The following is a 21,108-nucleotide window of genomic DNA, read 5'->3' as shown; positions in this document are numbered from 1 at the left end:
CTGGCGTGCCGGATGGAGGCGATGGCACTGCTGAACTCGCTGTCGATGCTTCGGCAGTTGTAAAACTCCTCGTACGCCGGCCGGGAGGAGCCTTGGTACTCGATGCGGCTGATGCGGCAGATGCCCACGATCAGGATGATGAGCATGAGGACGAAGGCGACGCAGAGGGCGCCGATGATGATGTACAGCGAGTGGCGGGGCATGTTGGTCAGACTCTCTGCCATTCGACCAGATTTCCACTGTAAATCTGGAGGGAAAGCCCGGGGCAGGGTGGGCACTCGGAAGAGCCACTCCATTGGGCTGATCCAACAGCCAGAACATTTTGGGAGTCTTGGGACATTTAGTGTTTTAGCATCCTGTCTCCTCACTTTGTCCAGGACATTTCACTTTGGGTCTGATTTAGAGACAGAGATGATCCCTGAGCCTGCCACCGCTGGGCCACAAACCAAAACCTCAGTACGGAACAGGAGTTTTGCCTACTCTTGACTGAAGGAATTCATTCGTCGACAGCTTCGCTCCAGAACCCTCAGCTAATGTCAGATATCCAATAAATCAATGGCATTTTATTGAATGCTTACTGTGTGCAGAGTACTGGGCTAAGCACTCAGGGAAGTACTTCCAGACTTTCAAAATCCAGGCCCTGGATTAACCTGGCTTGTCCTGGCCCACAACTGGACTACGTGCCCACCTCCTTCCACCTCCCAGGTGTATCCTCAGAGTGGGCCAGCCTAGTCTGCCTGGAATCAAGGCATCTTCCATTCATTCAATCGTGCTTACTGAGTGCTTACTGTGTGCAGAGCACTGTACTAAGCGCTTGAAAAATACAATTCAGCAGCAAAGCACTTGTGTATATTTGTACATATTCTATTTCTTTTATTAATGAGGTGTATATATTTATAATTCTCTTTATTTTTATGCTATTGATGCCTGTCTACTTATTTTGTTGCCTGTCTCTCCTCTTCTAGATCGTGAGCCCGTTGTTGGGCAGGGATTGTCTCTATCTGTTGCCGAATTGTACCTTCCAAGTGCTTAGTACAGTGCTCTGCACACAGTCCACACTCAATAAATACGTTTGAACGAACAAATGAAATAGAGACAATCCCTGCCCAACAACGGGATCTTCTCCCACTGCCTACTTACTTGCCTACTCTATGTCTTCTTTCCTCAGGACTGCACCCTCTGGATTAAGGAAGGGTATGGGTTCAAGGAGAAAGCTCACAAGAAGAGAAGGACTGTGGGTTGGGTTTGCTGCACTCAGGACTCTCCCACTTCTGATCTCCACAGCATCGCTAAAATCCATCCTTTCCTCTCCATCTAAACTGCTACCATGTTAATCCAATCGCTTACCCTTTCCTGACTTGATTATTGTATTAATAATTAGGGTATTTGTTAAGCGCTTACTCTGTGACAAACACTAAATGCTGGAGTAGATATAATCAGGTTGTCCCACGATGGGGCTCACAGTCTCATTCCCCATTTTACAGATGAGGTAACTGAGGCACAGAGAAGTTAAGTGGCTTGAACAAGGTCACACAGCATACAAGTGGCAGAGTTGGCATTAGAACCCACAACCTCTGACTCCCAAGCCCATGCTCTTTCCACTAAGCCATGTTGCTTCTCCTTGCTGACCTCCCTGCCTCCTGCTTCTTCCCACTCCAGTCCATACTTCACTCTGCTGCCTGCTCCATCCTCTAAGCCATGCTGCTTCTCTATAATAAGGGGGACAAGACAAATGGGGAGGAAACACCTAACTGTCCACCATGTTCTTGCTAATGCGTTCCCTATTTTGTACTCTCATTTTCATTAACTTCATGCTACTCTGAAAGAGATTATAATAAACCCAGATCCGAAGCAGAAGCAGAATCTTTTTCCTAATGGAAAAAGCATGGGCCTTGGAGGCAGGAGACCTGGGTTCTAATCCCAGGACTGCCACTTGCCTGCCATGTGACCTTGAGCGAGTCGCTTAATTTAACTGGGCTACAGTTTTCTCATCTGTAAAATAAAGATGAAGTACCTGTTCTTCCCCTCAGATATATTTCCTTGAGGAACAGGGACTGCGTCTGATCTGTTTATACTGTATCGACCCCAGCACTTAGTACAGTGCTTGACATACAGTAAGTGCTTAACAAATTGCACAACTATTACTAATACCATTAACTCACTCTCCATCCATCTCATTGTCTGGTTTATAAATCTCGCTATCTCTTGTTGCCCTGTCTATAACTTTGTTCTTCTTGCCCCACTGACTCTCCCCCCCTTCACCCCGTCTTTGTGTCGCTCCTCACGCATCTCCCCATCTTCTTTCCTGCCTCCCCCAGCCCCAGCCTGCAGGAGTCAGACACCCAGTACAGACACCCAGTGGCGACAGCCCACCATCACGGAGAACCCATTCTTCCCCCGGAAGAGGAAGACGACCACGGTGTGGAGACTTACGGATTTCACAGTTGGTTCCCACCCAGCCTCGGGGGCAGTGGCAGGAGTAACCGTTGGGCTGGTCGATGCAGGTGCCAGCGTGGAGGCAGGGGTCACTCTCACACTCGTCCACGTCAATCCCACACTCATCACCTGGGGCAGAAGGGAGAGGATTCCCTCAGCACAGACCCGACGGCAGCTGCCCACCTCCGGCCTCAGCAGGGAAACCAGAAGCAGGGTGGTGAGGTGGAGAGTCAATAAAACTTTAGACCAAAAATGGGACTGCTATCCAGCTAGCATTGTGGAGTGAAGGCATTGGCCAATGAGGCTCATGGGAAAATGAAAGGTGGGTGGGTGGGCCCAGGTCACAGTAGTGATGATGATAACAGCAGTGGTATTTGCTAAGCGCTTACTATGTAGCAGGCACTGTACTAAGTGCTGGGGTGGATACAAGCAAATTGGGTTGGACACAGTTCCTGTACCACGTGGGACTCATAGTCTGAATCCCTATTTTATAGATGAGGTAACTGAGGCCCAGAGAGGTGAAGTGACTTGCCCAAAGTCACACAGCAGACAAGTGGTGGAGCCGGGATTAGAACTCATGACCTTCTGACTCCCAGGCCCGTGCTCTACTAGGAAAGCAGGCACTTAGGAAACTCGGTCACCCTGCATCCTTGCCAAACTCTCTCCTGGGCAGGAATGAGAGAATGTGCTTTCCCCATATGTCTGGCTGATCAGTGAGGCCTGGCTCAGCTACCCATAATGATGGACTCCTCTAGAAAACTACCTTGCATTCAGCTTTGTCCAGAAGGCAGGAAGCAAGAAGCGAGGGGGAAGGAGGAGAGAGGATGACCAGAGAGCAGGGCAGCTCTTGCGGGAGAAGCCAGTCGCATGTCAGAGCTGGGGTGAAGAAGAGCCAGGCCGTGGGGGCCAGATCCCTAGGACAGTGGATCCATGAAAACCCCTCCAGGCAGAGGGTAACCCAAGGCCTGAAGCTGGGGTGAACAGTCAAGGCACAGAGAGAAAGCAGGGCTAGGCCCCAGAGAGGTAGCAGGGAGGAGCCCGAGCAGGACTGAGGGGCTTGAATGCTGTGGTCAGGAATAAGCATGACTAGGTCATGGTCACCCACACATGGAGGAAAGCAAGAAGGAAGACCCACACAGCCATACCCCAGCTCAGCCTGGGCCCCGCTAGGCCCGCGCCAGAAAAGTTTCCACCTGACCGAAGGGGCTAGCCGTGCCCCACTCAAAGGGACAGGCCTTCTCATTTATAATCTGTTATGATTGTGCATCATAGTATCTCCCAGCTCCAAATGCTTGTATGACCAAGATCGAGGAACGTGCAGGCTCCAGAAAGGAGGATGGGGTACTGTGAGCACTGCCAGGCCTGGGAATGAGGCAGAAAATGGCCACCAAACACCCCCACCTTCTCGCTCCTTGAGGAAAGGACCCACACCAGAGAGAAACCTGGACCAAGTTAAACATCTTAAAGATAAGGGACAAGCAAAACTTCAAAGATAAAATGACCCTCATTAATCACCCTTAGTAGCCCCCCTAGGGATTTTGATTTTTCATCCCACCCCCACCACCAGAGCACTGATGTACAAATCAGTCCATCTATGGTATTTATTGAATGTTTACTGTATGCAGAGTACTGTGGGAGAGTACAGTATAATAGAGTTGGTTATAATAATATAATAGATATTTATAATCTATTTAGAATATAATATAATATAATATAATAGAGGGCATTCCCTACCCTCAACAAATTTGCTTATATCTGGGGTCTTCTTCTAATCTGTAATGTATTACTCCCCCACTAGATTGTAAACTCCCTGAAGTCAGGGATCGTGTCTACCAACTCTATTGTACTGAGCTCTCCCAAGCGTTTAGTACCGCTCCCTGCACACAGCAAGCGCTCGGTAAATACCACTGATGACTGACTGGCAGTGGTTGATGACTTTTCAATCCAAACTCTGGTGGCCCCTACATGAACCTGGGGGCAATCGAGTCCCAGAGTCTAGAGGCCTGGAAATCCCCCTTAGAGATGCCCAGAGGTGTGGAAGTCAGAGATCATCAGGGGTCAGTAGAGATTTTTAAACCCTCATCACGTGAACTACAGAGGGGTTTTATTCCCTCACCACGTGAACTACAAACTTGTTCCTAGCCCCAAAGCCAGGCTATAACCATTCTGCCAAACCCTTCTGCAGGGAGGCTGGGTTCCTATCATTCATTCAATCATATTTATTGAGCAATCACGGTATACAGAGCGTTGTACTAAGCGCTTGTACTAAGCTTACAGTTTAGTCTATCCCTTCCCTGACTCCTACCCACATTGGAGCTGAGAGTGGAGGGTGGGGAGGATGGGAGTTGGGGGAGGTCAGAGGCATGGCCCAGATGTAGGGCTCAGAGGTGCATCTGCTTCCAAAGGCTGAATGGGGGAGGTGAGGGAAATGTACATTAAGACTGGGATCTGCTCCACCTCTCCAAAAACATAAAGATGAAGAGGAAGAAAGACAACAAAACAATAATAATAATTATGTCACTTGAGTGCTTCCTATGTGTAAAGCTCACTGTACTATGACCTGGGGTAGATATACATTAATAGGTTTGGACACAGTCCCTGTCTCACATGGGGGCTCATAGTCTAAGTGAGAGGGAGTAGGATTTAGTCCCCACTTTACAGATGAGGTAACTGAGACCCAGAGAAGCGAAGTGACCTGCCCAAGGTCACCAGCAGGTAAGAGGCAGAGCCAGGTTGAGAACCCAGGTTCTCTGACTCCCAGGCCCATGCTCTGGCCACGCTGATTCCCTGATGGAAGAAAAGCCCACAGAAGAGGAAAAACACATAAATCGCCAGTTCCCCGTAGGTCTCTGCAAGAAATAAAGTGTATTCTAACAACTACTTGCCTGCAAATCCAGGTGCGCAGATACATGTCCCATTTTGGTCTTCACTGTCACACTTACCACCATTCAGACAACTGATGTTCACACAAGGATCTTTGTACAATTCACAGTGTGTTCCTGAAAGTACATAAAATCCCAATGATAGGAAATAGACATTAATACGAATAAATGAGTAATTTATAATATATAATTTAAAGATATCCATTAGAGGAATTAAGGCCTGGGACAGACCTCAAAACCAAGATACAGCTTCACACACAAGAGCACGGGTGAGGGTGTGTCAAATCAAAGGCAGACCCTCCCTGACAATTTGCACCCCAACCTGTAGGAGCAGTTAATGGAAACATGTGCGGCCACAGCAGGCAGGTCTGTTTTTGTCATCCAGTTACAGTTTTATCCGCTTTCTTTTTGGCAGGAGACTCAAATCATTCCAGCCTCTGATCAGTGTAGACTTCTAACAGGCACACCAGACAGAAATAAAGATCAAGGCAGTAGAATTACTGTGTAGAAACAGGCTAGCAAATCATTTTCACTGGCCAAGCCCATAATTCACCGCTGCCGATCGATCAATGGTATTTATTGAGGGCTTACTGTGAGCCAAGCACTGTAAAAAGGGAGCTTGGGAGAGGAATAATAATTTTGGTATTTGTTAAGTGCTTATTATATGCCAAGCACTGTTCTAAGCGCTGGGTAGATACAAAGTAATTAGATTGTCCCACGTGGGGCTCACAGTCTTAATCCCCATTTTACAGATGAGGTAACTGAGACACAGAGAAGTTAAGTGACTTGCCCAAAGTCACACAGCTAAGTGGCAGAGCCGATATTAGAACACACGACCTCTTACTCCCAAGCCCATGCTCTTTCCAATGAGCCACGCTGCCTGTCAAGTACAGTACAGTAGCGATGCAGACATGATCCTGGTACGCCTGGGGTTTACAGTCTAGCAGGGAAGAAAGACATTAAAATAAATTACAGAAGAAGCATCGCCTATTGGCAAAGACAGAGGCCTGGGCGTCAGAAGGACCTGGGTTCTAATCTTGGACCTGCCACTTGTCTGTTGTGTGACCTTGGGCAGCTCACTTAATTTCTCTGGTCCTCTGTCACCTCATCTGTAAATTGTGATTAAGACTGTTAGCACCATGTGAGACAAACAATGTCCAACCTGATTAGCTTATATCTACCCCAGCACTTAGAACAGTGTTTGGCACTCAGTAAGTACTTGACAAATACTAGTACTAGTAATACTATTACTATTATTATGAGTAATAATAAGGGAGAGGTGTTTAAGTGGTTAAAGGGAGCAGACCCAAGGGCATAGGTGATGCAGAAAGGGAGGGCGAGTAGGGGAAATGAGGGTTGAATCAGGGAAGGCCTCCTGGAGGGCTTTGAAGATGGGAAGAGTGATGGTATGTCATATATGAAGGGGGAAGGAGTTCGAGGCTAGAGGGAGGACTTAGCAGGGGGTCAGTGGTGAGACAGATGAAATCGAGATACAGTGAGTAGGCTGATGTGAGAAGAGCAAGGTGTGTGGGCTGGGTTGTAGTAGGAGATCAGCCAGGTTAGGTAGGAGGGGAAGAGCTGATTGAGTGGTTTAAAGTTGATGGTAAGGAGTGTCTGTTTGATATTGAGGTGAATGGGCAGTCACTGAGGATTGTGGAGATGTGAACTGAACGTTTTTTTAGAAGTGGGCAGAGAATGTGTCTCTTTGGAGATTACAACAAGTTGGCAGACACATTCTCCAAAGTGCTTAGTACACTGCACATAGTAAATGCTTAATGAATCCCATTTATTGAAAATGATGGATTAGAAAAATGAACTAGGAAAGTGCTGAATGGACTAGAATGGGGAGAGACAGGATGCAAGAAGGTCAGCGAGGAGGCTGATGCCAAGTGGGATGAAAGTCCTTGGATAAGCATGGCAACCATTTGGATGGAAAGGAAGGGTGGATTTGAGAGATGTTGTGAGGGTAGAACCAACAGGATTTGGTGACAGACTGAAGACGCACGTTGAATGAAAGAGATGAGTAGAGGATAGTACCAAGGTTATGGGCATGTGAGACAGGGAGGATGGTGGTGCTGTCTACAGTGATGGGAAAGTCTAGGGGAAGTCAGGGTTTGGGTGAAAAGCTGAGGAGTTCTGTTTTGGACATGTTAAGTTTCAGGTGTCAATGGGACATCCAGGTAGAGATGCCCTGAAGGCAGGAGATGTGAGATTGCAAAGAAGGAGAGAGGTCGAGGTGGCTAGGTAGATTTGGGAATCATCCGTGTAGAAATGGTAGTTGAAACCTTGGGAGTGAATGAGTTCTCCAAAGGAGTGGATGGAGATGTAGAGTAGAAGAGGACCCAGAACTAAGCCTTGAGGAACTCCCACAGTTAGGAGGTGGGAGGCAGAGGAGAAGGTAGTAAAAGAGACTGGGAATCTCAGTGATAATGCAAGATTACTTTAGTTGTTCCTATAAAACATCTTCCAGATTTCTCATTTTGTTCCTCAAATGCAATAGATTATGTGTACCCTAGATATAAAACTGAAATCCCAAAACATTTTCATTGACAAGAGGACACCCCTGTTTAATTAGATCCAGAGAGTAGCAGCCACAAACCCTAGTTAAATGGGTAACTGCAGGGTGCTTTGGCAGATGCATAAGTAGCACTGACCACAGAACAAGGAACCATTCCCAATATCTTAACAAATAGCACATATTTATTTCAATGAAAACAAGTCCATTCTTCAGCTATGCCCTTGTAATAAAACATTCATGACCCAAGTTATTTCCTGGTGAAGCACACAGTGGATACCGTAGGGATATTACATTTAGCATTGAGCAGAAATGGCCTGCGAGACACTTAAAACAGGGTCAAAATTCCAAAGTTTTGTAGTAAGGGCTAGTTAGTTGATGCAACATAAATCCAGACATTCCAGAGAATCAGCACAGTTGACTAAATCCCGAGTCTGCGCAACAACATAAGACTTAATCGGTGCCAATACTGGATCGGATGTCTAGTCTACCCAGCCTGGGTGTTTCCTACAGTTGGGAAACATGGTTGGGAAGGTTGTTCCTCTTGCCATCCAACCTCATGGTTAGGGATGGACCATTAAACATCCTTAACTTTTCCTCTAGTAATCCATCACATGCCTCTATCGTTCAATAGTTTTAATCTAACACTTCTTGAATCCTCTAACATCCACATCTTCACTCTGCAATTTCAATCTGCAAAACTTGGCAAAGGAAAAAAATTATATTTGCCAAAAAAGCACAGTGGGAAGAATGGTTTGGTTTGTTGGGTGATTTATTTAAACCAAACACCTTCCAAGAGTGATCCCTTGCCCCTGGTGGTGTGAGAATGCGTGAACCCCTCGTGACTTTGGAAACATCAATCCCGCCCCACCTCAGCCTATATCTTAAAGAGTTCGGATGATTTCAGTCTGTCCTCAAATCATTAATACTAATAATTATGGTACTTGTTAAGCACTTACTATGTGCCAAGCACTGTTCTAAGTGCTGGGGTAGATACAGGTTACAAAGCTTTATTGAAGGCACATCTCCTCCAAGAGGCCTTCCCAGACTAAGCCCCCACTTTCCTCTTCTCCACTCCTTTCTGCACTGCCCTGGCTTGCTCCCTTTGATCCTCCCCCCATCCAGCCCCACAGCACTTAGATATATATCTGTAATGTATATATTTGTATCGATGTCTGTCTCCCTGCTCCCTAGACTGTAAACTTTTGTTTGCAGGGAATGTGTCTGTTTATTGTTGTATTGCACTCTCCCAAGAGCTTAGTACAGTGCTCTGCACATAGTAAGCGCTTAATAAATGATAATGTTGGTATTTGTTAAGTGCTTACTATGTGCAGAGCACCGTTCTAAGCACTGGGGTAGATACAGGGTAATCAGGATGTCCCACGCGAGGCTCACAGTTAATCCCCATTTTACAGATGAAGTAACTGAGGCCCAGAGAAGTTGACTTGCCCACAGTCAGCTGGGATTTGAACCCATGACCTCTGACTCCAAAGCCCAGGCTCTTTCCACTGAGCCACGCTGCTTGAATGCCAGGCACTGTACTAAATGCTGGGGTAGATACAAGCTAATCAGGTTGGACACAGTCCACGTCCCACAGAGGGTTCACAATCTTAATGCCCGGCTCATCTTCCTGCAGAAACGATCTGGGCATGTCACTCCCCTTCTTAAACAACTCCAGTGGTTGCCTATCAACCTCCGCTCCAAACAAAAACTCCTCACTCTAGGCTTCAAGGCTCTCCATCACCTTGCCCCTTCCTACCTCTCCTCCCTTCTCTCTTTCTACCGCCCACCCCGCACGCTCCGCTCCTCTGCCGCCCACCTCCTCACCGTCCCTCGGTCTTGCCTATCCCGCCGTCGACTCCTGGGTCACGTCCTCCCGCGGTCCTGGAACGCCCTCCCTCCTCACCTCCGCCAAACTGATTCTCTTCCCCTCTTCAAAACCCTACTTAAAACTCACCTCCTCCAAGAGGCCTTCCCAGACTGAGCTCCTCTTCTCCCTCTACTCCCTCTGCCACCCCCCCTTTACCTCTCCGCAGCTAAACCCTCTTTTCCCCCTTTCCCTCTGCTCCTCCACCTCTCCCTTCCCATCCCCACAGCACTGTACTCCTCCACTCAACTGTATATATTTCCATTACCCTATTTATTTTGTTAATGAATTGTACATCGCCTTGATTCTATTTAGTTGCCATTGTTTTTACGAGATGTTCTTCCCCTTGACTCTATTTATTGCCATTGTTCTTGTCTGTCCGTCTCCCCCGATTAGACTGTAAGCCCGTCAAACAGCAGGGACCGTATTTGTTGCCGACTTGTTCATTCCAAGAGCTTAGTACAGTGCTCTGCACATAGTAAGCGCTCAATAAATACTATTGAATGAATGAATGAATCCCCATGTTTCAGATGAGGCAACTGAGACCCAGAGAAGTGATTTGCCCAAGGTCACGCAGCATCCAAGTGGCAGAGCCGGGATTAGAACCCAGGTCCTTCTGACTCCCAGTCCCGTGCTCTAGCTACTAGACCACGCTGCTTCTCCAGCTCTAATATGTCCTCCCAAAGAAGCAGCAAGCAGAAGGGCATACACTACTCCAGGATGATATAGCCGTTCATAGTTATGCCATTAGAGGGAACCCAAGGAAGTCCTTACCTTTATATTGTGGGAGGCACAAGCACTCGTAGCCATTGACCAGGTCTTTGCAGGTGGCAGCGTTTTGGCAAGGTGCCGACAGACACTCATTATAGTCCTCTTCACAATACAGGCCATGGTACCCTACAGCACAAGAGAAAATCACACTCTGCAATGTTTCCCACTGAATGCTTTCTGGATACTAACAAAGTGTCATGGAAGTACCCTTATTGAGCGTTTACTGCTTGCACAGCACTGTTCTAAGCACTTTCATGATAATAATAATGATGGTATTTGTTAAGCGCTTACTATGTTCATTCATTCATTCAATAGTATTTACTGAGCGCTTACTATATACAGAGCATAATTGGAATGTACAATTTGGCAACAGAGACAATCCCTGCCCATTGACAGGCTTACAGTCTAATCGGGGGAGACAGACGGACAAAAACAAGACAACTAACCACTGTTCTAAGCGCTGGGGGAGATACAAGGTAATCAGGTTGTCCCACATGGAGCTAGCAGTCTTAATCCCAGATGAGGTAACTGAGGCTCAGAGAAGTCAAGTGGCTTGCCCAAGGTCACACAGCAGACAAGTGGCAGAATTGGGATTCATTCATTCATTCATTCAATTGTATTCATTGAATGCTTACTGTGTGTAGAGCACTGTACTAAGCGACTGGCAAGTACAATTCGGCAACAGATAGAGACTATCCCTATGCAACCCAATCCAACCCTACTCAACAACGTGCTCAGAGTCTAGAAGCACTTGGGAGAGTACAATACAAAACAGTTAGCAGGCACATTTCCTGCTTACAAAGAGCTTACAGTTCAGAGGGGGAGTCAGACATTAATATAAATCATTTATAACATACAATTTATAGATATCTACTTAAGTGTTGTGGGGCTGATGGTGGGGCAAAAACGAATTGTCCAAAAGGTACAGGTCCAAGTACGTAGACAACATAGAAGGGAGAGAAAGCCAGGAAAAAGAGGGCTAAATCAGGGAAGGCCTTTTAGAGGAAATATGATCTTTATAAGGCATTGAAGGTGGGACAGTGGTTGTCTGACATATATGGTGGGGGAGGGAGTTCCAGGCTAGAGGAAGATGTAGGACAAGGGACGGTGGCAAGATAGATGAGATCAAGGAAGAGTGGGTAAACTCGCGCTAGGGGAGCAAAGTGTGCAGGTTGGGCTGTAATAGGAGTGATCAGAGCAGTAAGATAGGAGAGGGTGAGCTGAGGGAGTGCTTTAAATCTGATGGTAAGGAGTTTCTTTTTGATTCGGAGGTACATCAATCAATAAATCATAAGTGTTTGGGAAAGTACAGTATAACAGAGTTGGTAGACACGTTCCTGGCCCCAAACGAGCTTAGAGTCCAGAGGGGAGACAGACATTAAAATAAATTATGGATTTGCAAGGCTGAGGGAGGGGTGAATAAAGGGTGCAGATCCTAGTGCAAAGGGCAATGTAGAAGGGAATGAGAAAAGAAGAAGTGATGCAGGGGTGGATGGGCAACCGCTGGAGGTTCTTGAGGAGTGGGGAGACATGAACTGAGCTCTTTTACAGTCAGTCATATTTATTGATCGCTTCCTGTGTGCAGAGCCCTGTAGTAAGTTCTTGGGAAGTTCTTGGGAGAGTACAATGTAACAGAGTTGGTAGATACATTCCCTGCCCACGAGAAACTTACAGTTAAAGAAAAATGATCTGGGCAGCAGAGTAAAGTATGAACTGCAGTGGAAAGAGAGAAGTAGGTGGCAGGGTAGTCATCACGGAGGCAGATGCAGTAATAATAATAATAATAATGTTGGTATTTGTTAAGCGCTTACTATGTGCCGAGCACTGTTCTAAGCGCTGGGGTAGACACAGGGGAATCAGCTTGTCCCACGTAGGGCTCACAGTCTTAATCCCCATTTTACAGATGAGGGAACTGAGGCACAGAGAAATTAAGTGACTTGCCCACAGTCACACAGCTGACAAGTGGCAGTAGTCAAGTAGGGATAGGATAATGCTTGGGATAACATAGTAATAAGTTGGATGGAGAGGAAAAGATGTATTTTTAGCAATGTTGTGAAGGTAAAACCAACAAGATTTGCTGACAGATTGACTATGTGGATTGAATGAGAGAGATGAATCGAGGACAATGCCAACGTTACAGGCTTGTGTGGTAGGGATTATGCGGTCATGGGTTCTAATCTAATCGTTAGAAAGGTTGTGGATTATGACAGAGGACAGGACGTTCTGGAGAAAGTATAACCATGGAGTCATTATGAATCAGAAATGACCTGGCCACACTTAATAATCATCATCATCATCATCATCATCACTTAGTAAAGTGCTCTGCACACACTAGGTGCTCAATAAACAATATAGATTGATTTATCTGGGAGCAGCATGGCAGCCTGGCTCTGACCCAAATCCCAGAGTCCATCTAGAACCAACTGGACTTAGAATGGCTGAGAGGGACCAAATCATCATAATAATAATAATAATGATAATAATAATAGCATTTGTTAAGCACTTACTATGTGTCGAGCACTCTTTTAGGTGCTGGGGTAGATATCAAGGTAATCAGGTTGGACACAGTCCCTGTCCCACATGGGGCTCACAGTCTTAAAACCCATTTTACAGATGAGGTAACTGAGGCACAGCGATTTGCCCAAGGTCACACAGCAGACAAGTGATGACTCAGGCTTTGCCCCTGGATGGTCAGTCTCTCTGGGCACCTCTGAAGTCGTTGGGGCTAACATCCCCACAGCATTGCCCCCTCTCTAGGCATTTCCTGGCCACCCCCCGGGCCTGGGATTTGTGGCCTCAGAAGAGCAGGCCTGTGAGGTGTAGCCCAGTCCAGGCAAGTCAGAATCACCTAGAGGAAAGGCAGGGATTTGTGCAGAAAGAGCATTTGCGCCCAGGCATCTTGCAAATGTCAGTCTTTCATTGCTATGCGAGTAGGAAGACTAATTTGTAATTCTGAGCCTATTTGCTGTCTCTTGTTTAATATGGCCTTAAGTGATTATACAGCACTGACATTTTATGACTTAGTATTAAAATCCTTTCAAAATCACTAGTTTCATAAAAATAAAATGAGATTTTAAATATAAAGCACCCGGCAAAACCAACTTTCTGTAATCAAAACGGCTTTCTGTCAGATGTGAAATAATTATCAACCAGATATGATTTCAGCCTGTCCCCACTTCATGAAATGGGATGTGTTAGCTCTCTTCAAGGATGATTACAGTTGTTTTCTCTTTAGCTTGAAAGCCAATTTAACCTATTCTCATAAGATTCTTCTATTATGCAAACTAGTGGTAAAGCAATTACACGCTCCAAAAGATTAAAATGAGAAAATCTGTGTGGAGACATATCATATTCTTACTATAAGTGCTAAGGGTGGCTGGTGTAATAACATGATCATGGAGGTCAGGGTTAAGTTAGGAACTGTATCGGGGGTAATAGTTGTTCGAGCGGATTTTGAAGGGAGATAAAGAAGGGAGTGTGAGATGGCAGGAAAAGTCTAGAGCAAGTGTTGGAAGGACAGAGACCATGGTGGGGAAGAGGAGAATTTTGATGGGTCATTTTTAGATCGGATGACTTTATTTCTAGTTTCTCCAGAAGTCCTTAGCTGTTCTATTTTTGTCATGTCTTTACTTGATTTGAGGTGACTTTGACAAATTTGAATCAAAGCACTCAGGGACAAGATAGATTGAGAAATTTAGAAAATAGATGATATAATGGCACAATATGAAGGTGGGAAGGAAATGGATTCTCCAGAGCCCAGGCCTTCAGCCAAAGAAGCATCGTCAAAACCCATATCAGGCGGGATCAGTCGTTGCTCCCAGGGTGTTAGCCTCCGGTGGTTAGTTTGTTGTACTCCACTTCCCCATTCCCTTGCTCCATCCTCTGCGTTTCTTTCATCCAAGTACTTTCTCCCCTTCATTCTCTGCTTTCTCCTTCCTCCCAATTATCACTCCACGGTCCATAACATTATATTGCCTGATCCTGTTCCCTTGGTTTCTGGCATCTCTGATCAATCAACCAATGAACAGTATTTTACTGAGTGCTTACTGTACCATAAAGAGAGTTCAGTAGGAAGCACTGTAAAGAGAGAGTTCCGTAGTTAGTAGACACAATCTGTACACTAAAGGAAACTAGTACCTAGCTGGGGAGCCAGACCCCAAAATAAGTTACAGATAGGTGGAAGCCACAGAGTTTAAAGGGATGTACACAGGTGTTGGGTCGGGGGGGATATGGGGTGAATACCCAAATGTTTAGGTGACATGGAAGTGCTACAGTAGAAGTACATGAGGAAATAGGGTAGAGAAGTGAGATGTTAATTGGAGAAGGCCTCCTGGAGGAAATATGATTTTTAGAAGGACTTTGAAGATGGGGAGAGCAGTGTTGTCCCAGGTGAATGTAGAAGGGGAGGGAATTTCATGCAGAGGGAGGATATGAGAGAGAGGTCAGCCCCAAAAAGGATGAGACTGACCCATGAGGAAAAGATTGTCCTGAGAGGAGTGAAAGATGAGTGCAGGGTTGGAGTGGGAGACAATTAAGGATGAGGAGTTGGAAGAGAGCTGATTGAATGCTTCAGAACTGTCAGGTGTCCCTGTTTCATGTGGAGAGAAGTGAGCAACCACTGCAGGTTTTGAGGAGTGGGGAGACATACTTGGATTTTTTTTTTTTTTAAGAAAAAAGATCCGGGCAGGAGAGTGAAGAATGTCCTGGAAAGGGGAGAGACCAGAGGCAGGGAAGTCTGTGAGGAGGCTGATGCAATACCTAAGTCAGGATATGACCAGGGCGTGGACCTCCAAGGTGGCAGTTTGGAAGAAGAAGCGATGGATTCTGGAGAAGATGGGAAGAAAGAACTGACAGGATTTGATGACTGACTCAATATGGCAGTTCAAAGAGAGGGGAGTTGAGGATAACGGCAGGGTTGTGGGTTTGTGAGACTGGGAGGATGGTAGTATTGCCAATCATGATCAGAAAGTCAGAGGAAGGAGTGGAATTGGAAACAAATAAGAAATAATAATGATATAATAATAATAATGGCATTTCTTAGGTATTTACTATGTGTGGGATAGCTACAATGTAATAATAATAATATAATCATCATCATCATCATAATTGTGGTATTTGTTAAGCACTTACTATGTGCCAGGCACTATACTAATCACTGGAGTAGATAAAAGCTAATTGGGTTGGACACAGTCTCTGATCCCACAAAGGGCTCACTGTTTAAATCCCTATTTTACAGATGAGGTAACTGAGGCATAGAGGAGTTAAGTGGCTTGCAATCATATCAGATTCAGTCTCTGTCCCTCATGAGTCTCACAATTTAGTGAAGAGTAGAAGAGACACCTTACCCTTTATTTACAGGCACAGAGAAATTAAATGACTTGCCCAAGGTCACACAGCAGGAGAGTGGAAGAGTCAGGATTGGAACCAGGTCTCCCAACTCCCAGTCCTATGCTCTTTCCGTTAGGCTACGCTGCTTCCTTTCACATGAGGAGGAAAGGTCAAGAGTATAGATTTTAGATTTGTTGAATTTGAAATGTCATCCCTCGGAAGAGATGTCCAAAAAGCAGGATAAATGTGAGATTGCAAAAAAGAAGAGAGGTTGGGCTAGAGAGGTAAATTTGGGTATCATTTGCAAATAGATGAAGCTGTGAGAGCAGTGACGGGGAGGAAAAAGTTTGAGTGAGAAGATAATGAGTTCTGTTTTGGATGTGTTTAGTTTGAGGTGTCGGCAGGACTCCAAATAGAGATGTGCTGAAGGCAGGAGGAAATGTGAGATTGTAGAGAAGGAGAGAGGTCTGAGTTGAAGAAGTAGATTTAGGAATCATCTACACAGAGATGGTAGTTGAGCCCATGGGAGAGAATGAGTTCTCCATGAGAGTGGGTATAGATGGAGAATAGAAGGGGACCCAGAACTGAACCTTGAGGGACTCTAAGAGTTGGGGGTGGGAGGCAGAGGAGGAGACCAGGAAAGAGACCGAGAATGAGCGGCCAGAGAGATAGGAAGAGAATCAAGAGAGGACAGTGAGAGTGAAACCAAGGTTAGATAGTGTTTCCAGGAGAAGGGGGTGGTCCACAGTGATGAAGGCAACAGATAGGTCAAGGAGGATTAGGATGGAGTGGCGATAAGTGGATTTGGCAAGAAGGATGTCAGTAGTGACGTTGGAGAGGGCTGTTTCCATGAGGTTGGAGAGGGTACGGAAGCCAAATTGCATGGGGACAAGGAGATAGTTGGAGGGGTGAAAATGGAGGCAGCAAGTGTAGACAATTGGCTTGAGGAGTTTGGAAAGGAATGGTAGGAATGATAACTGGAAAGTGCAGAGGATCACCATCTTTTTCTTCTAATAATAACAATAATAATACTTGTGGTATCTGTTAAGGGCTTACTGTGTGCCAGGCACTGTAGTAAGTGCTGGGGTGGATACAAGCAAAGCGGGTTGGACACAGTCCCTGTCCCACATAGGGCTCAGAGTCTTAATCCCCATTTTACAGATGAGGAACTGAGGCACAGAAAAATGAAGTGACTTACCCAAGGTCACATAGCAGACAAGTGATGGAGCAAGAATTAGAACCCATGACTTTCTGACTTCCAGGCCCATGCTCTATCCACTATGCCATGCCGCTTCTCCTGCCTGTCCTCCTGTCCTGGAGCCAACGGGTAATGGAGGCTTGCCAGAGGACTGAGGGAGAGGGAAGAGAAGGAAAGCCATAGGATGGGACAGGAGAAAAAGAGGAACCAAAACTTTCAGGGCAGAAAAGAGGAACAGCAACAAGAGGGTGGAAAGGGAAGGAAGAAACAGAAAATAAAAAGAAAAACCTAAATTTGAGCTCCCAGAGGGAAATAGCAGAATGAAAAGGAGGAAGGTCCAGAAAAGGAAACAGAGCGATAAGCTTGGTATGAGGAAAGGGCAATGGAAAACTGAAAGGAAGAGCAAGGGAGAATGAGGAAAGTCTGAGGGGAGAAGGGGACTCTACTCTGTCCAGTTCCCCTTGACAACCTTTGCTTCTATGGCCCGACCTCTCCTCCTGGAAAGACTAACCCTAGGTTCTCTGATAGGTGTCTCCTGGTTCTCTTCCTACTCCTCTGACCATTCCTTTTTGACTCTTTTGTGGGCTCCTCTTCTGTCTCCCACCCCTGCAAATGTAAGGGTCCCTCAAGGCTCAGTTCTGGGTCCCCTTCTAGTCTTCATCTACTCCCACACCCTTGGGTGGCTCATCTGCTCTCAAGGCTTTATCTACCATCTGTAAGAGAATCATGTTCAAATTTACATCCTTCCTGTCTCACAAGCCCACAATCTTGGCACTAGCCTTTTTTTCCTTTTTAATGGTATTTGTTAAACACCTACTGAGTGCCAGACACCGTACTAAGTCCTGGTGTAAAAACAAGCTAATCAGGTTGGACACAGTCCATGTCCAAATGGGGTTCCCAGTCTTAATCCCCATTTTAAAGATGAGGTAACTGAGGAATAGAGAAGTTAAGTGACTGGCCTAGGGTCACACATAGCCTTGATTTATTTTTCTCCTTCAACTCATATATTCAGTCAGTCACCGATTCCTTAACAGTATCTCCAGAATTAGCTTCTTTCTCTCCTTCCAAACTGACATCGTGCCTGTCCAAGCACATGTCATATCCAGCCAATTCTATCTTCAACGCATATCTATATACCACTCCTTCCTCTCCAACCCAACTAGTCTGGTCCAAACATTGAACTGAAGTTCTGCATCAGCCTCCTCTCTGACCTCCTGCCTCAGTCTCTCCCATCTCTAGACCATACTTTATTCTGCTGCCTGAATCATTTTTCTAAAAAGTCACTCTGCATATTTCTCCTCAGTTCTCACATATCTCCAGAGGATCCCCCTCTGTTTCCACTACAGAAACTACTCACCATTGGTTTTAACGTGCTCAATCAGCTCTCTCCCTTTTACCTATCCTCACTCTTCTCCCACTCTAACCAAGACTGCATGCTTTGCTCCTCTGACACCAACCTATTTATTGTGCCTTGATCTTCTCTCTCTCATCATGAACTCCTTACTCACCCTTTCCCTCCTGCCTAGAACTTTCTCCCCTTCATATCTAACAGGCTATCTTCAAAGCCTACTATAATTATATCTCCTCCAGGAAGCCTTCCCTGACTACCCTCTCATCTCTCCACACTATTCTCCCTCCCTTCTGTGTTACCTATGCACTTAAGTCTGAACCTCTTTAGCATTTTCAACCTATTTTCAAGCCACATATTCAAGCCATGACTAAATCCTGTCGGTTCTACCTTCACATTGTCAAAATCCGCCCCTTCTCCATCCAAATGACCACATTAATGCAAGCACTTATTTGATCTGCCTTGATTATTGTATCAGCTTCTTTGCTGACCTCCCTGCCTCCTATCTCTCCCCACTGCAGTCCATACTACACTCTGCTGCCTGAATCATTTTCCTTCATAAACGTTCAGACCATGTTTCCTCACTCCTTAAGAAACTCTAGTGGTTGCCCATTCATCTCTGCATCAAGCAAAAACTTCTCACTATTGGCTTTAAAGCACTTAACCACCTTGACCCCTCCTACCTCATCTCGCCATTCTCCTACTACAACCCAGCCTGCACACTTCATTCCCTTCATTCCTCTGATGCTAACCTTCTCACTGTACCTTGAACTTGTTTATCTCGCTGCCGACCTCTTGCCCACATCCTACCTATGCCTTGGAATGCCCTCCCTCCTCATATGAGAGATAATTGCTCTCCCCCACTTCAAAGCCTTATTGAAGGCACATCACCTCCAGGAAGCCTTCCCTGACTGAGCCCTCCTTTCCTCTCATTCCCTTCTGCGCCACTCATATTTGTTCCTTCATTCATCCTCTCTCCCTTCCCCATGGCACATATGTATATATACATATACATCTGTAATTAGTTTTTTTTTTATAATAATGTCCATCTCCCCCTCTAGACTCTGATCTCGTTGTGGGCAGGGAATGTGTTTGATGTCATATTGTACTCTCCCAAGCGCTTAGTACAGTGCACTGCACCCGAGTGCTCAATAAATTTGATTCAATAAAAATAAATAAAATTTTGATACTCTCCCACCCCCACAGCTCATATATATACATTCTTTATACTTTGATGCTTCTGCTACCTGAAATTTATTTTAATGTCTATCTCCTTACTAGACTGTAAGCTAGCAGGGATAATGTCTACCAACTCAAATGTACTCTCCCAAGAGCTTAGTACACAGTGCCCTGCACACAGTAAGCACTCAACAAATGCCACTGATTGAAGGGAGAAGGGGCACACATAGAGGAACAGAGCTGTGGTGGTTAAAAATAATTGTCTTTATTTTTAGGCTTCCTCTGTGCAGAGCACTGTACTAAACACTGAGGAGAAAAAATGCAGGTAGAAAGTCAATCAGTGAGAGAGAGACAGAAATCTTGGGCAGAGAAAAATATAGGAAGGAAAGGAGGCGGGGGCGGGTTAAAGTACAGTGAGACAGGTAGGGAGATGCCAAATCAGAGAGCAAGAGATACTGACATGAGTGAAAAAAACAGAACACCAACAAGAAAGAAGCCAGGCGTGAAAGCCTCCCCTCTTTATCATCTCCTTCAGCCATTTTATCTGTTCTTTCCATTCCCCTCCCTCCAGCACTGTAGTATCTCTAGATCTCTCTCAAAATCCACCCCTCCTCCTGCAAATCAGACTCCACTGCTTCGCACCTTATCAAAACACTTGACCCCACCCTTCTTCCCTCCCTAACTGAAGCCTTCAACTGTCACTCTCCAGTGACTTCTTCTCCACTGCTTCCAAACATGCCCATGTCTCCTCTGTCCTAAAATACCTTCCCTTGACTCCACGGCTCCAAACTCCTTGAGCGAGTTATCTACACCCACTATCTCAAGTTCCTCTCCTCCAAGTCTCTCCTCAACTCCCTCCAATCTGACGTCTGTCCCTTTCACTCCAGAGAAACTGCCCTCTCAAAGGTCACAAATGATTTCCTTCTTGCCAAATCAAAAGCTTCTACTTCATCCTAACTCTTCTCCACCTCTCAACTGCCTTCGACGCTGTCGACCATCCCCTTCTGGAAACATTATCCAACCTCGGCTTCAGAGACACTGTCCTCTCCTGGTTCTCCTCCTATCTCTCTAGCCGCTCATTCTCAGTCTCTTTCAAGGGCTCCTCCTCTACCTCCCACCACCTAACTGTGGGTGCCTCTCAAAGTTCAGTTCTGGGTTCTTTTCTATTCTCATCTATATACACTCCCTTGGAGGACTCCTTGGCTCACAAGGCTTCAACTACCACCTCTATGCGACTGATAATTAAATCTACATCTCCAGCCCTGATTTCTCTCCCTCTCTGCAGTCTCGCATTTCCTTCTGCCTTCAAAACATCTCTATTTGGATGTCCCACTGTCACCACAAACTTAACATGTCTAAAACAACTTATCTTCCCAACCAACACCTGTCCTTCCCCTGACTTCCCCATCAGTGTAGATGGCACCACTATCCTTCCTGACAGCCCGTAACCTTGGTGTTATCCTTGACTCCTCTCTCTCATTCTACCCACAGTCAATTCTCCACTAAATCCTGTTGATTTGACCTTTGCAATATCACCCTTTCCTCTCCATCCAAGATGTCCCCATGTTAACACAATCACTCATC

The 21,108-nt window shown here is 45.8% G+C and overlaps 1 protein-coding gene across 2 annotated transcripts in view; it reads right to left on the bottom strand.

The window, feature by feature from the left end:
* DNER (delta/notch like EGF repeat containing) overlaps positions 1-21,108 on the bottom strand; it is a 197,450-nt gene that overhangs the window by 1,393 nt on the left and 174,949 nt on the right. For both annotated transcript variants that reach the window (XM_029069128.2, XM_039912661.1), the window contains exons 9-12: positions 10,475-10,597; positions 5,322-5,435; positions 2,434-2,565; positions 1-247 (exon numbers count right to left, since the gene is read on the bottom strand). In XM_029069128.2, coding sequence (XP_028924961.1) covers positions 1-247; positions 2,434-2,565; positions 5,322-5,435; positions 10,475-10,597 — 616 coding nt within the window. The remainder of the gene's footprint in view (positions 248-2,433; positions 2,566-5,321; positions 5,436-10,474; positions 10,598-21,108) is intronic.

Source organism: Ornithorhynchus anatinus, chromosome 1 (genome assembly GCF_004115215.2).
Source record: "Ornithorhynchus anatinus isolate Pmale09 chromosome 1, mOrnAna1.pri.v4, whole genome shotgun sequence".
NCBI classification, from domain to species: Eukaryota; Metazoa; Chordata; class Mammalia; order Monotremata; family Ornithorhynchidae; genus Ornithorhynchus; species Ornithorhynchus anatinus.
The sequence above is the reverse complement of the archived record's forward strand: the minus strand, read 5'-3'. Positions and strand labels throughout refer to the sequence as shown.